Genomic DNA, 16,909 nt, shown 5'->3' with positions numbered 1-16,909 from the left:
AATATTAAGCAACAGTGTAAAAGATTGCCCCACACCTCATTACTGCTGTAATTATAACAGAATAAAGTGTGTGTTGTCAAGTGTTGTTTGAGAGACACTGAAGATATAAGCACAAATCTTAATAGTTAGTAAAAAATTTGTTACATATGCTTCTCCTAGAACTGGAACCAATGGCAAACTTTCACTAAATTCAATGAAAGGAGGACCAGAAAGGCTGGGGATTGTGTTTCTGGTCTTCCATTGCATAGTCTTCACAGGGCAGAAATTACATTGTCCAGATTGCTGTACCACTTTCTAACTTTAGGTTGAAAGGAGAAGTTACATTACACTGTCCTTATCCATAAACCATGGGAATAGTTACATTTCCATAAATCTTCTGATCAGCTGTCCTTAATGTTTGCATTAAAGGGCTGTATGCAAGCCACTTGCTAGGGCGTTGTGCATGACTATAACAGTTTCTAAGCTGAAAATAGCCACGAATCATTCACACAGTTTATTATACTATGGTGCCAGACCAAGGATCATTGGTACTGCCAACAGAAAGAAGCAAGAGCAATGCATAATATGTGCATCTATATGTGGGGAGAATGTTTTCCTAGTTCTGTCTACTGAAAGCATAGCCAGACAAAATTTGGTGATGTTGGGTGGCAGATGGTTTGACTCTCTCATTGCTCTCTTGACGTTGCATGCTGCAGTAGTTACTGCAGTGAGGTACCTATAGTAGGCAGTGTGCATATGACTTTTCTGACAAGAAATCTTTTTCTTTTGAGATATTGTGCTCTCTGCGTGTAGCAGTAATTAATCACAGGTTCTATATTTTAATGCACTATCAATCCAATTATGGCAAGATTGATATCAAGGTCAATGTATCTTCTTGTTCAACTGAAGATAGTCTCTTTGTTTCTCATAATAAAGGTAGCTAGAAAAACTATGGTTTCTAACATTTTCAACACAGTGTTTTTGTGGAGATACACTGATAAAGAAATTGCAGTGATTTTGAAAAGAATATCCTTAAGATCTAGTAAGCAGAATTAAGCTTTCATTTAATGATCAGAATTTTATGTACTGGTGTCTAAACAAAAGCAAAGCTTCGGCTATTAATCAGTGACAATCAATTAAACTTTCCAACAAGCCATTGCAAATTTAAAATATGCACATGAATAAACAGTATAATAACACTATTAAAGGAATAACTTGCTTTATACTGTTGTCAATGAAAATACGTACTCATTAATATATGTATACCATAAAGCAAGAGAACTGACAAGGTACACTTTCTTCTGAAAAGCATTATGTAGATAACATTTGCAGGCAAAAGGCAGGGCAAATAGAATTAATCTTTAAGAATGCTAGCTATTGTCTCAGTCTGTTATTGAATATTACAATCCTATCCTAACTCTCAAATGGGTTGTAAATACTAAAAAAGGATTTTTCAGTAGGCAGCAGAAGAAAGTATTGATTTAGAAAATAAAATGTATGTCCTTTTTCAAATGCCTTTGTCTAGTAACACAATATTGCACCAGGCAGAATTGCCTTGGCTGAGCAGCAATGTCTTCTAATGCCTATATTTTAGAAAGATGCATTACAAAAAATGAGTTTAATAGAAGGTAGTTCATTATCTGGTAGTAATTTAAGGTATATGAAAGAAGCAGGCATAGCACTACAAATATATATATATATTTATATATGTAAATGACTGTCAGTACAACCCTTCCAACAAAATACTCTTGCAGTCAAACTTTTCTTACTGATGGACAGGAACACAGCAGTTCATGGTTTAACTGTTCTATGATTTCCTAATATCATCTTTAACATCCTTGACATGACAAACTGTGAAAGAAACAAGCGTAAGAAACACAGAATTCATTATAAGTCTTAAGGGAAGAAATGGTATTTACATTACTGATCAGTGCTTTGTGAAAATCACATTAACTGTTGTGTACCGGACTTAGAATAAGACTCAAGGGGAAATGGAAAAGCGATGGATTGAACAGTACCATCTGAGGTTGTCTTAAAAATGTCAGACACATCCCATATTCTTCTCCCTAGAGAAATCTGAATGCATTTCTACTAATCAAAACATTGTGGAGAAAAGTGCTAGGAAAGGAAAGATGTGGTGAAAAAGATCCAGTGGCTGCATGGGTTATCCATGGAGTATTGTGGTGTCATGTCGTTCCTGGATGATGGACAGCGGTGGTATGATTACAGATATGTAATTCAGCATCAGGTGATACCGTTAGAAGTGAGAGCCACTCTCTGTGAATCGTAAATTTCATCTTGAAAGGACAACCAAATAGGATGGTAGTTCAGATAATCAGTGTTTTAACCAATCCACTGAATTACCCAAGTCATCATTGACCGATCATTGTAGCCTGAAAGAGAGGAGCCAAGGGTTCTGAAAAGCTTAGTGATCTTTTACAAGTTTTTTTTTTGTGTGTTCAAAGCAAAACCAAGAAATAATGAAATCCATAACATTAAAGCCCCCAAATACTGTGAATGAGATACTACCTAGATTGCTGTTTTTGTCTGGATAGTTCTCAGTAGATGTTGCCAAATAGCATCTGCAAACTCACCATTTTCACAGTTTTTTTTTTTTCCAGAAAATTACAACAGCATTTCTAGACACAAAAGTTATGATCATCTCTAAAGTAGAAGACCCTGTCTGGGACTCTCCTCATTAGATCTGTGTCAAGTATTGTAGTAAACTGAGTCCTTCCCTTTTATAAAATACTTGTATATTACTGGCTTGTGACTGTATAGATAGGTATGTGTGAAAATAAGTATACATAATAGGGAGGGACTCACACACATGTAATACATGAGCATGCCATTCTCAGAAATACAAAATTTGAAACGAAGTGGAAGAACAGCAGAAATCAGACCTAGGAAATCAGACACTGAACGAGTGTTTTACAAGTGGAACTTTTGGTTTCTGATACATTTCAAGTACCAACCCCAAAAAAGTAGGCTGATAAAAGAGAAAGGGTTTCCTTATTATGGAGTTCCATGAGAAAGCAGGAGGATACAGGAAACTGCACTCCGTTAGTTTCTGTTTTTCTTCATTAGTTTCTGTTTTTAAATGGTTATTTTCTGCAATAACTACCAGCTATTTTGCAAGAGGTATATTAGCGATCAGTCAGTATTATTCTATACGTATTACCCTTGCTTTTTTCTAGTGACCTCTTTGAAAGCATGTACTTTCATTGATGCAGTAAGGGCTGAGACTGACAAAAAACTAAGTGCATTAATGATTAAACCTGATGGGTATTTTTTATCACTGCTGTTGCTCTTGAGGTACTTCAGTAATCTGCTTTCTGCCCTCCACAGATGTGCACCACACTCCTCACTAATTTTCTGAGCCAGCTCTCACCAGCCTTGGGAAGGCATCTAGAATTTCAAGAAAGAGCTGTTTGAACTTCATCCCCTTGTGCATATGCACACTGAAGCCAGACATAGCTTCAGTGTCAGGAATAGTTGACAGGTTGAAAAATCTTATAGGGAAGATTGTAAAAGAAACAACATTAGGCAGAATTCAGAACAGTGAATACACATGGATTTTATGTCAACATTAGGGTTGGTTCATTAGGTAGCCCAGAAATGAAGGAGTCATAGCATAACTTTATCTCATGGGATCCCTCTCCAGGCTCCTCACTCCAGCACTGGCATGAATAAGAGGCAGTGTTGTGCCAACAAAGAGGAAGGCAGGAGAGAGTCTGGGAGAAACTTGGATCACCTCAGTCTCACCAGTGACATCCACCTACAGGCACTTAAGTGAGGTCTAAATGACAGACCTTGTTACCCCAGGTTGCCTGTGTAGGGAATAGATAAGCTCCAGCCCAGCTACAGAGATGCCCATATCTTTGGACTAACTGTGGAGGTCTAGAAAGACAGTCCTTCCAAATGCTGCGCTCCCTGAAATGCCTAGTGCTAGATGAGATGACCTTAAGCCCTAAGACAGAGCCAGTTTTCATGAAAACTGATGGGGTGAAAGGAGAAAAATTGGGTGGGAAAAGATTTCAAGCCTGAGAGAATGGAAAGGTTATCCATCAGAAAGGCATTGGTGCTCTTGGCACTGTCACACGTTCTTGCTTCCAAGTTCTAAGTCTTGAATTGGATTGAAAGTGCCTTTACAGATAATAATGCAGAGCTTTCATAATCTGTGTATCATAGTAATCGTAAGGCTGTATAAGATTGTAGTTGAAAGAAATGTCTAGTGTTGCATCCGAAGTAATTATTATAAAAAGCTATATACAGAAAAAAATTCAATTGCATTAGCCCTACAGAAAGTGACTTAAGGCATTTTACACAAAAAATACTGGGTTCTGTGAAACATATCTCAAAAATATATCAGAACAACTGTATATCAACAGTATGAATTTTTGATTCTGTCCATAGTACATTACTTCTCTGAAGTTACAAAGCCATGAAGAATCTTTTCTTTGAAAGTTCAAACTCTGCCTCAATACACTATATATATATGCTATATATATGTAAACTGCTGTGTGCTACTAAATGATGAAACATTTTTAGTAGTATTTGGAAATGGGAGAACTTGAGATTTTGCTTTTACTCTGACTGGAACTCTTGCAAAACAGAAGACATATCATTTAGCTTCAGGTATGATCTTTTAAAATTTAATTGTTTATTTAGCCTCAGGTTATGCCGAAATGTTAAAATTGGATCTGTAGAAAAGTAGGCTTAATATTAAATGAAATTTTCTTTACTCAGCCCTGTTTCTGTGTAAATCTGATTTTATTCTAAACTTGACTTGCATTTGAACATCCTCGTCAGCAACTCACATTTAACTATCTTAAATACTAATCTAGAAATACAGCATCAAATCCAGACCTAACAATTTGCATGCTTTCAAGCGATGTTCATATGTCTGGAATCGTAAAAGTTTAACAAGAAACTATAAATGTCAATTGGAACAAAAATAAAGACATCTGACCTATTTAAATAAAATGCTTTCTTTGAATTTACTAAATGTAATAAAATTGCAAGTGGAAATTAAATTGCTTACCAACAAAGCAAAGTAACCTGGAAGGAGTGCATATATAAAAGTTCATCATTTAATTTGTTTGAGATCCCTGAACACCTGAATGCAAACTCTTCATTTGTAAATTTGTTTTCAGATTAGGAAAACCTGCAAAGAATCTTTAAAATATTTTGGAGATGTAAGTGCTCCTTTTCCTGCCTTCCCATGCACACATACATTGACAGATGATTTGCAAAATATCTTTCCTGTCTCACGCTCAACTAATAGAAGGAAGCTGAGAGCTAAACTCATCCAATTTCTCTTTGGGCAGATTTTTGAGAGTATTCATGACTCCTGAGTTTGTGCAAGAAGATTAAGATAGACTGACTACTTAATTTTTGTCTGTGCTTTCTAAAGACTGTAACAGTTTCTCTATAGCTATCTTACATGCATATGATAAAAAATATATATATACATGCAGCCAATATGAAAATAAATCAAATGAAGCTCAAAATGTTTAAGTAAAATAAGAGGAAAAAAAAAATCCAGCACCAAACCTCAAAACAAACACAGAACTGACAAGAAATTTTCCTGATGGTGCTATCTGTTAAGATAATCCTGATATAGAAAATCCATAAATTTCTTGCCACTGGCTTTGTTGGCTCATCAACACAGCAGAAAACAATGATGTACAAATTATATTCTATAGCTACAGGGAAGACACAATGTTTTGCCACAATTAAATGAGTGAATCACATTAGTCTATAAGCTATAATGTTATATTCAATTGAAAAAAGGTTCATCAGAATTTATGACCATCAGGATGGTCAAGAGCATTTCCTTGAGCATACGCTTAGAACAGAGAATAAAAGCTAAAGGTAGATTCTGATAGACAAAAAAAAAAAAAAAAAAAAAAAAAAATTAAAAAAAAAAAAAAAAAAAGCCCTATGAAAAACAAAAGAAACAAACAAACAAACAAAAAAAAACCCAAAATAACAGCAAGTACAAAAAGAAGTGGATCAAATCTCTTTGTTTGAGAGCTACAGAGCTACATTCTCTGTCCATGAAAAGAAAAGAAAAGAAAAGACAAGACAAGAAAAGAAAAGAAAAGAAAAGAAAAGAAAAGAAAAGAGCAGCTTGGCATTATTCCAAAAGCATAAAAGATTCTACCAAAAGCTCTGGGGAAGAGAGACAGAAAATTCATTGAGTTAAAATGGCTGAAAGGGGCTCAACCTGGAGAAGAAAATGGTCATAGGGCGGCTGGTAACTCAAAGACAGAAAAGGATGTGTGGCGTGAGGAGACGGGAGAGCCAGATGGGAATCATAGAATCATAGAATTGCTCAGGTTGGAAACAACCTTCAAGATCATCAAGTCTAACTGTAACAAATGTCAGTCCAGGGCCAGAATGATGCTTTAAGGTGTAGAGTGAAAAGCAGAGAAAAATACCACCAAAGCTCTTCTATAACCTTGTGTTTGGGGTACTTGGGAACTCTCTGCTAAATCTTGGTTTAACTAGTAGAACTGGATTTCTCCTAAAACCACATGAGGGTCATCTTGATAAGAAAACACACTAGATGTGTAGTGGAATCATGTTATTTTTGTGAGAATGTGAAGGACTCTTGTTTCGAAATAATTGATATTGTTGTGTAAGACGTTAGGAAAGACAAAGAAAACTGCTTTAGGTAGCAAATTCTTCCTCATGCTCTGAAAGATAAGTAGGTAAAGTACCTGGAAACAAAGAAGAGGGAGATAAAGTTCTTGTAGAAACATCATTGATCTGTAAAGCTGCTTTTGGATCTTTGCAACGTACACAAACGGATGGTTAGAATTACACAAAATTCACTGACAGTTGATCAAAAGAAGTGGACAGAAGTGAAGAGTACTAGAAATCCTTAGTGTGACTCCCAGTCTCTATTATTGTTAGTCCTCCTATGGTCAGCTATCTGCCTGGCATTCCTGTGCAGTCTTTGCTCCTCTCACTCATTCTTCAATTGCTACATATATATTTCTACCAAATAATAAATTTGTACTTCTTTTTTTCTCTTTCAGATGAAGTGGATTTATCATCCCTGGAGATCTGGCATTTAAAGATCCTCTGAGTTACTGACAGAAGGCACTTCACTATATCCAAGATAAACAGTTGCCATTCTGTACCTTCTTTTTGATATCAATACTTTCTTTTCCTCATCTCTCCCAAAGGAAAAGACAACTTCTTTTGCTAAGGCATCTGTTCTTAGTTTGATAAACAAATGACACCACTAGATACTGCCTAGCACTTAAAGCACGAAGTCTCACAGATTTATTGGTGCCAGAATAAAGGAGGAAAAGCAAGAAGAAAAAAAATAAATCCAGTGGGCCATGAAACAAGAGCCTTTCATCCATGTTGCACTGTTAAGTATCAATGCTATAGAATTAAAAGTGAGTTGAAATGAGAGCTGTTTGGAACACTGACCTTTTTTTTTTTTTTTTTTTTTTTTTTTTTTAACTGGTTTGATTTAATGATGTAGACTTCAAGCTATGGACAAATCCATGTGACTTTCTTCACTTTCTCGGCAGTATAGAGATCTCAGCTCTGAGGAAGATGGGCATGAACTGCAACTGCTTTGAAGTAAAACTTGGACACACAAGGTGAAGACAATAATGTTGACTTTATGTGGATAATGTTGTTGTCTTACTGAAAGTCAGAAGGACATTAAATATGAGTAACTTCCATAATAAGGACTTATTTTCTCAGCCTGATTAAAGTGAAAATATTTTTCTGAAATCAATGACAAAGCTCTCATTTTCCTTAGCAGAGATGTGATTTCACTCAAACAATACACAGTTTTCTAGACAGTCACATGGGATACACAATCAGAATTGTAAACTATGTAGTCATTTCAGTAGAGAAGTAGTAAGTACTGGTAACAAATGCTTCATGTTCAAGTTATGTTGGCAAATAGCCTGTAAGTGACTGCTTACTTACATTGTTCAACAAATTTGAATATAGTGGACTGGAAAATATTCTGACATAATAAATTTGAGATCATCTCATTTGCCTGATACTAGAAGTTTATTTTTAAAGTCAATATAAAAGTTCTTTGTTCTCCATTAGGTCTCCTGTGCTTTCTAATGGATGAGAAAAGAGTTACAGTCATACTGTTTTTCTTTCACACACCATATTACTGCAGCGCTAAGGGTCTTTATCACCATTTTTCAAAAGAGTCATAATGTCACATTAATACAGTCATCACAGCCAGTGTGAGTAGCTGGAAGGGAAACACTGCCTTATTTGCTGCATCACCTGCCCTAATTTTCTTGAAAGTATACATTACATTTCTATCGCATTTTGACATCATACTCTTAAATCCATAACTGTGACTCAGCCTTTCAACTTCCCTTCGAAAATAGGGGTTTTGCAATGCTACACGATGTTAACTCTCTTAATTCTCAGAGAGCAAGTTTGAAAACCTGTGGCTTCATGAATAAATACTAGCAGTTTTAGAAATGTGAGTTTATTCTTAGTATCGGAAGTATATCCAGATGTTTGCTTCCATAATGAAACCTGCAGAAACCTGATTTTCACATCAGAATAATTTTCTGCATTCATTTTTGATGGCTTATCTTAGGAAGTGAATTAAAAACAGAAACCACAACTCGCATCAGTGCTGTAATTTATTTTGTCACGTTGAAGTAATAAAAAAAGTCTTGGTGAATAAGTATAGATACATTTGGTAATGATTCAGGGTCCGTTAGTAAACTGAAGGCAACTGCTGCCCGTTGAGACACTTCACGCAGCCCATCTCCCAGCAGCAGCTCTAGCTCGTAGCCATCTTACATGGAAGCAGCTCAAACTGGTTCACACAGCTGTGGGAAGGCACAGCTGTAACAATGCTTCCTAAAATCACACAGAATTGGGACGATTTTGTATGAATGACACTGAGATTTTGGGAGCTTTCTCTGGACAGAGCTCTCTGATGCTTTTAGGGAACTGGGATAGATCAGCCCTTACCAGAACCCTTAGGCACAGGTTATTACTGTTATTACTGTTCTGTAGGAAATTTCTACCCTCCCTTTCCAACTGCATTTCTGAAATGCTTGAGATACAGCCAGACCCCAAACAGTCTGCACTGCAGTTACAGAAGTGTGTACTGAGGCATGAATAGAAAAATCTGCTGTATACTAGACACTAAAACTTTGGGGACAATGCAAAATGGCTTTAATTAATATTAATACAAAGATCTCTAGCACTGGTTATATGATTTGTTGCATCTAATTTTTTAAGAGCCTCCACCTTAAAAGAGCATAAAATGGCAATAACTGGGTTGCACCACATAAAGGGGTTATGCAGTTAAAGTATTTTCCCTTAGAACTAGAATCCTCTTTCTTATGCTGGTGATTGTCTTCTTTATTATTCCTTACTTTATCAGCTGTTGGCAGAAGAGAAATATTTGAATTGCAGCACACTGAAAAAATTACCTTGAAAGAAGAGTTATTGGATGTAAAGGAGGTGCAAACAGAAGCATTGGAAATTATGTAGATTCTCACATTTATGAACATTACCGTTTTTTCTTTTCTTTCCTTTCTTCCCAATTTCATTTGCTCTGTAGATTTAATAGCTCTCTTAATCTCAGGAAAATGCAGTGCATAAAGAGAGAATTCAGCCTTCTGGGACTATTAAAGAAATGTATGCCTAATACCTCATGCAAAGGGATCTCCATCTCCTGACAAGATATCACCATGCATAGTAGGAAAATAAGCAGAGAAATAATAAGGAAGACGTACATTTCTGACAGAACTCCCACAAGAAAATCACATTTCAGCAGAGATTAACTGGGCCTGTTGTTTCATCAGCAGTTTGTAAGATACAGTGCAAGTAGAGCAGGGCGTTTCCTACAAACTGATTGCTAGAATATTTACTTCCTCCCCCACTGAGAGCAGACTTCAGCAAAGCCCCTTGTTCTTGGTGATTCCTTTTACTCCTTCACATGATCCGAGGTCTACAAATAGGTGGAAGCACAATGGATAGCCAGTTTGGTCATCAGGTTGCCTAAACCTAGGCCAAAGTTCACACAAAGACCCTAGGAATCCATCAGCATCTTAATGTTAATCTCCACATCACAATGTGGAGAAGCCACAGTGGAGGAAATGCCTTAGCAGCTGGATTTCATTATCTGTGGATAAACTTCAAGAATAAGGATAAACAGATGGAAATAGTATCAGTTTCTACTGAATAAGAACACAGTGGGACAATAAAACAAGGTTGTAGCGGATTAAAGGCATGAAAAGGATGTGTACATTGGTAGATACGGAGGGACCAAAGAGCTCCCTCTTTGTAGATGATATGCAAGTTCAGGAAAAACGAAAAGGAAGATTCTCTGCTTGGATCCTCTGCTATACAACAGTCAACAAACAAAACAAAACAAAACAAATGCTTGTAAGAATTGGTTTTAATACTGTTTAACTTTCTGAAAACATTGAGTGCTGAATCATGAGATCCTCTCTAGAGTGAGCTATCAGAGTGGCAAGCAACACTGCTAAGTCAGGTGTAAAACATGCTTGGTCTGAACATATTCCAGTTACTCCTGCACACTAAACTGGGCCAAGAAGAATAGATCATTATACTGTAAAGCAAACAAATTAGAAAAAATAAGAATAGATTATGAGTGGCTCAAACCTATGCATTTTTATTAGACATACTATACAGTTAGTTTGTAAATATTTTTTGGTAAAAGTGCTTAAGCATCCTTTATCCTCATGTGCTATGTGTTTTCTACTTTAATGTCATGCCTAAATCGATATCTAATTATAATTTGACAAGAAAAAGAGATTGCAATGGTTATGATCTACCTGCTCTGTTGTTAAATTGTAATGTGGTTGGCTGGCTTTACAGTATTTCCATAATTTATCTATACCATTTCTAGAGTCACCAAAAGAATCAGAAAAAAAGCTTCTGCAAAATCTTTTCAGCACCACATGGAATTGTCACAGAAGCTCTTTTTCTGCAGCTGATGGAGGAGGGAAATCTTTGATGTCTAACTGTTTACTCTCATTTGTCCAGGATTTAAATAGCTTCCATTTCAGGTCTTGCAATCAGATAAAAATCAAGGAAACTCCAGCCAGAACAACAGCCATTCAGGCAATGATTGTTAAAGCAATGTATCCTTGAGGAATCTGAGAGTACATTTGCCATCACAAATAACATCTCTGTCTTTCTCTAGGCCTATCACACAAACTTCCATGCTCACACAATTACACAGAGACGAGAGAGATTTTCTCCCCCACTCTGCAAATCTGTTAAGAAATGGACAACTGGATATGTAAAAAATTCTCTTCTTTGATTTTCGTGCTGACCAGTCATTAAAGGGTTGCTTTTCAGAGTAGCACAAAAGCAGAAGAGCTGGTTGACCAAACATATTTTTTTTTCACAAAGAAGTGTCAACCCTGAGCTTGTAATTAAGAAGTTAAAATCTGCGATTTATATATATTTATATATATAAAAATAGATGATCATACTAAGACTAAAAAAGTGAAAGAAATCTCCATGTCAGTACTATATATTTGTTTGTTCAGAAATTTGTAGAAGAAATCCCTGTGATACTGAAATTAAGTGATATGAAAGATGTAGTTAGATGTGAAATGCTCTATTGATCTGGTCGCCATTGTTAGTCAATTAGAGAACTACCATCTTGGTAGGATAATAAACATAGTAGCAGAAAGCCCTAATTGATGTCAGAACAGTGATGAAAGGAACGAGATTTTATCACAAGAGACTATTTTCTGCCCAAACCCTTGAGGGGAGATTTGTCAGGAGAGTTGTTTAGCATTACCACCGTGGCTGATGGTGAGCTAAGTGGAAATCTTCGTGCCAATTGCATAACATGAATAAACACTAAAAGCAGCTAGGCAAAATCATGCTACTACTCTTTTTCTTTTTTTACTGGGCATTAGGATTTAAATCCTAGGGAACTGTAACATGATATTCTGAAGATAGCGGAGTTACTATCATACTAAAAGAAGAACTTGCTTTTCAGCTTCTCTACCTTCATACCAATCTGAAGTGGTTGGCAGGTGGATTGCAAGACATTCATCGTTGAGACAAACTCTTGTGTTGGAAAAAAATCCAGACTGCCTCTTTATAGCAATGATCATTCTGATGACCTGAATTATTCTACAGAAGTCCCTAAAGGAAATCTGGCTGTCAGTGAAGAATGGTTGCATTTTTTTCATTCTTGTCTTTTGTTCTGTTGATTTTTCAGACTTACAGGGAGCAGCTAGAGTTAGACTCAACTCAGAAAGAAAACTGCTTCATTGGTTTCTTCCCCCCACCCCTCCCTTTTTTTTTTCATTAGGGAAAAAAAAACATTCACGGTAAGATCTTTTTACTTCTGCAGCATAAAAGGAAATGAAGCTTAGAAAGTCTCCTGTAATAAAGATCTGAGAAAGAATTCTCTCAAGAGTGAATATTCTCTTCAGAGATATCTGCAAAAAACAGGAAGCAGTTCAGTCTGGCACCTGGTGCTCTTTGGGAAAACAAAAAGGGAAGCAGGTTGCAGTACTGCTCTCTTCGCATACAAAACTGCAAGTGTTTGTGGCATGGTCCATTGTCCAAGAGTGTAAGAAAAGAAGGAAGTTGACTGTTTCTGTAGCTAAAACACAGTTTTTCCGATCAGTTTCAAGATTATCTCCATTGTCTCTGCAGTACGAGGCTGATGAAGGCGAAGAGCAATGTCTGCAGTGACTGGCTGGGTCGTATGGCCGAAGCCTCCACCTCCCTCCTGTCTGAGTCAACAGGCGGTGCTTCAGTCATGATGAAATCAAACTCAGTGGGACAGATGTCGTCTGTACAGCCGCTTCCACTGCCAGAGCCACTTGTCTCATCACCTGGTACAAGGGAGTGAGGAAAACAGGGTGAGTGCCTTGGGTTGAAATGGTTGTCCTTTCTCCATTCCTGTCCCACCCAGTGCCCTGGTGGGGATGAACACCTTGGTGTAGTGTGTGGATGGTAAATTTCATTCAGCAAAGCATCCAAATGAAAGCTACCATGATGGATGCACCTAATTAGGCACTTAATGTGCTGAAATGCCCTTTTGAAAAAGGAGCAGACTGCTGGCGTAATGGAAAGCCCTCAGTGTCTTGATGCATTTGAAATGATGATAAGCAAGAAAAGAAAAAGAAACAAATGGGACAGAAGATTTTTTGTATGTTGTCATCAGCAGAAAGCACAAACTCCAAGGAAAAACTGTTCAAATGGAACTGATTTATGAATACATTTGAAAATTACATTTATTTAAGGAGAGCTAATGGTTTCTTACTAGTGTCCTGGAAGTTGACATCATTTCCATTATATGCATTCTTCAGTTTATTTGTCATGACACGTAAGGCCATGATTTGTTGCCGAATGAAGGTGTCTGGCCTTGTGATGTCCACATCTACTTCTGGATTGTTGATCTGGTTGGTCAAGCCATCATTCATAATCTCAGGCAAGTATCTATAAAACAAGATGCATAATTAGTTTAAATGCAGTACTTGTCAAAATAAGGACTGTACAGTAAACACTGTGCTAAGCAATTTGACACTGACAATGATTACGCAGTTCTTAAATGGCTCCAGTGAAACCATGTTAAAAATATGTTTTTAATTTTACAGACTCTAAAGGCTCTTTTTAGTATCCTGGCTGCGTGGAAAGCAGAGAGGATTTAAGCTATCCAAACTCATAACTATTCACATACTCCCCAGCACGTGCACTGACTGTAATCCATAGAAGAGATTCACCAGCCAGCAGTAAGTCAACGCACTGCTGTACTGACATGAACAGTAGTACACTAAGTTAAGTATTCAACAATGCATTCTTCTGCTTTTATTTCTTAGTGCATAAAATTCTGAATTCCTTTTTCTGGGACAGTTCAGAAGCCAATCTTGAGGCTTTATTGCCTTCCTCATTTAACTGAAGCACCTAATTCATTTTCTTCACCAGTCCATCCTTGCATCCCTTTTTTGACTATAGTGAACATCATATCCAGCCTATCTGACATCCAGACCCACAAATGGTGGCGTGAACTTACCAGTCTCCAATATTCTCTTTCATTTGGTCCGTATTCTTTATAAACAGGCTGTGCTTTCTTATCCCACACACTTTGTGCATAACATATTTAAGGCATGGCATTTGCTATCCATCAACACATCTGAAATTTTATTCAGGCTCCTAGCTTGTCGTTCCTTGATTACTGCAGCATTCCCTTCTATGACCTTGGCTAATGCAGTCTAATGCTGCTCACAGGCACCAAGTGCGCTTTTGCAGATCTCTCTCTCCCACAAAAATCAGCCCATTACTCCTACAGTAAAAGTCTTCATCTTCTTTTGTTAAATATGCACACTTTGTCTCCTGCTGCTCTCTGCACTTAGGAAACTCTCCTTATAGGCATCTGCAAAGCTAGCTTATTTCCTGCTTTGATTCCCTGTTAAAAATTATCTGTGCATTTTACGACAGCTGGGCTGAAAAAGGACTGGCATTATTCTCTGTGCTGGTGTGGTATCCTGAGAAAATACTGTATTGCCGCTTCCCTGTTCTCTCTTCTCTGTCTTTTTTTTGAGTATTCTTTGCCTCATATTTAGGTTGCAAGGGATTTGGGGTAGATTGTTCATTGTCAGGTTATGATCCACTTTGTAATTAGCTAACAAAACAGGCTAGTCTACCGATGTCTGTGGGAGATGTCCTGTGGGTATATAACACAGTCTAGCCTACTAATGGCAAAATTTCATGATGTCTGGTACCAAATGTAGTTTTAAAAGTATTTTACTTCATCACACTGATGCCAACCCAGTTCTCTGTATCCATATTCAAATTTGGCTCTGGTATCTGTGTTTTGTTGTTCCGGCTTTGGAAAATAAATGTATTCCTTAAAAGCGTATCTGAAAGTAAGAAAAAAGAAAGGACTTTCCCTGCTGAAGTTGTGCTTAAGGGAAAATCACTTTTGTATTTCTTCTGGTGATTCACAAAATGATGACTGCTTTGCTGAGCCAGGGAAGGGTTTAGTCTCACCGTAATAGGTACTCGCATCGCAAGATGAGACTCATCTGTCACCAGTGGCCTTTGAAAGCTTACAAGAGAGTAATCTTGAGGGGAGTGTGAACACAGAAGAACAAAACATGACTGCCAAAAATGCCTAACCTTGAAATGCATTTCCTGATGTTTCAGTAGTACCATAACAAGAAAAAACAATGCTGCAGGGATCCCATCCAGACTCCTGGGGTACAGACTTAAGTACAGTGAGAATACAGAGCCACTTCCTCTAGTGTAGAAGAATGCAGACCGCAGTGTTATGAATCACCAAAGATAGAAATTGGAAAGAATTCTGCAGAGATACCCAAAGGCAGCAGGACGGAGACCTTGGCGTTCAGGGAAGCTCTGGGCTGCAGAGAAACAGCATCTCCATCAGTCACACATCTCTACAAATGAAATGGCTGTTGTAGATAAATTGCTCAGCCTAGAAGTAAATCAGTGACTTCAAGGTGCAGTTGATTAAAAAAGTAAGAATATAAAAATTGCCCTGCTGGCTTGGAGAAGATGCCCAGTATCTTGTCAAAGGCAACTGTCATAACTGCTAGCTAAAGTGATTTGAAATCATTGGTCATTTTTGTGGATGGCTTTCTTTGTTTAATAGTATGGTCTATCTGCTCTCTATTGCATAAAGTCCATGAGAAGTTATGGCTAACTCTCAACTGCAGTTCATAGGCTTTCTTTAACTAATTTATGTTTGATTTCCTCATCTTGCTGTAAAAAATAAAATAAGAATGTACTGACTTCTTAAGTAAGCTTTTTATTTGGAAAGAATATGAGCTAGTTTTAGAGAGTGCTTTTTACTTAGGTTTATATTCTGCACTGTGATTAGTGTGGTTCTGATGTCATTCTAAATTTAATTGATGTCGTCTAAATTTAAATGTACCAGCCATTAGGTTGTAGAAAGAAATTCAATCTGTCATCCCTTTGCCGGTACCCAGCTCAGGATCTGAAGATCCCTAGAATGTTTCCAACATGGAGGAGCTGCAATTTCTTTCATAGGAAAAACTCAATAAATTTACATAAAAAGACATTTTACAACTTATTTGAAAATGCATATCATGGTTTTATATGAGATGCTAGGGACACAAAATCAACAGCTTCATTACGATAGATCCGTAAGACAAAACTTTCTTTTAAATAGGGAAAATATAAGAAGTGATGGAAAGCTTAGTTTCCACATAAGCTAGGCTTACATTGAATTATAAAATAAGGCATCTAAATCTAGGCTTTATTATCTAAGTTTGTTTTTAGGGGACGTGGGTGTTAACACAGTTCTACAGAGAGCATCATGCAGATCAGTTCATCAAGCCTGAGGTAAATTCACCAAATTTCAGGCATTTTAAAACCATGTTAGTATAGCTAAGAGATGTTTTTATGTTATGGAACAGTATAATCCAGCATGAGTAATATGGACAATGTATTTAGGCAGGGATGCACCTTGATTTTGAGTGTTTTACATGGTAGGGAAAGGATGGGAGCTGGCCAGTAAAGCTATACCTTTGATGTGTTCTTCAGGTGACAGAGAGAATGGTTCACCTCTCCTGTTCTCAGTGCATCTCACCTTGGTGGGTAAGTTAGACATCCTGGGTGTGTGTCACAAGAAATGTGTTACTGTGTGATCACTTAGAAGTTAGGTGGATACTTTAATTTCCGGGCAAATGAGCATTTAGGCATTAAGGGTGTAAGAGAAAAAAAACTGGAGATTTAGGTTGAAGACTAGTCTTTAGGTTTATGTAGATATCAAAACTTGTATGTGTAAATGCAGCTGTGTGTTTATGAGTGGAGTCCCAGTTTCATCCAATCTGGTTAACACGAGATCTAGTCAATACCAAACAGAGGCATATTTATCAGTGGTGTGGGGACAGGTGTTGGGATCCCATACGTCTTT

At 37.2% G+C, this 16,909-nt stretch overlaps 1 protein-coding gene across 1 annotated transcript in view; it reads right to left on the bottom strand.

The window, feature by feature from the left end:
* Positions 1–12,335: 12,335 nt before the first annotated feature.
* Positions 12,336–16,909, bottom strand: part of GPC6 (glypican 6) — a 738,606-nt gene continuing 734,032 nt past the window's right edge. Inside the window, exons 8-9 of the mRNA XM_042867958.1 lie at positions 13,274–13,449; positions 12,336–12,842 (exon numbers count right to left, since the gene is read on the bottom strand). Coding sequence (XP_042723892.1) covers positions 12,640–12,842; positions 13,274–13,449 — 379 coding nt within the window. The 3' untranslated portion in view covers positions 12,336–12,639. The remainder of the gene's footprint in view (positions 12,843–13,273; positions 13,450–16,909) is intronic.

Source organism: Lagopus leucura, unplaced genomic scaffold (genome assembly GCF_019238085.1).
Source record: "Lagopus leucura isolate 7727_CA_CO unplaced genomic scaffold, USGS_WTPT01 Super-Scaffold_100001, whole genome shotgun sequence".
NCBI lineage: Eukaryota > Metazoa > Chordata > Aves > Galliformes > Phasianidae > Lagopus > Lagopus leucura.
The sequence above is the reverse complement of the archived record's forward strand: the minus strand, read 5'-3'. Positions and strand labels throughout refer to the sequence as shown.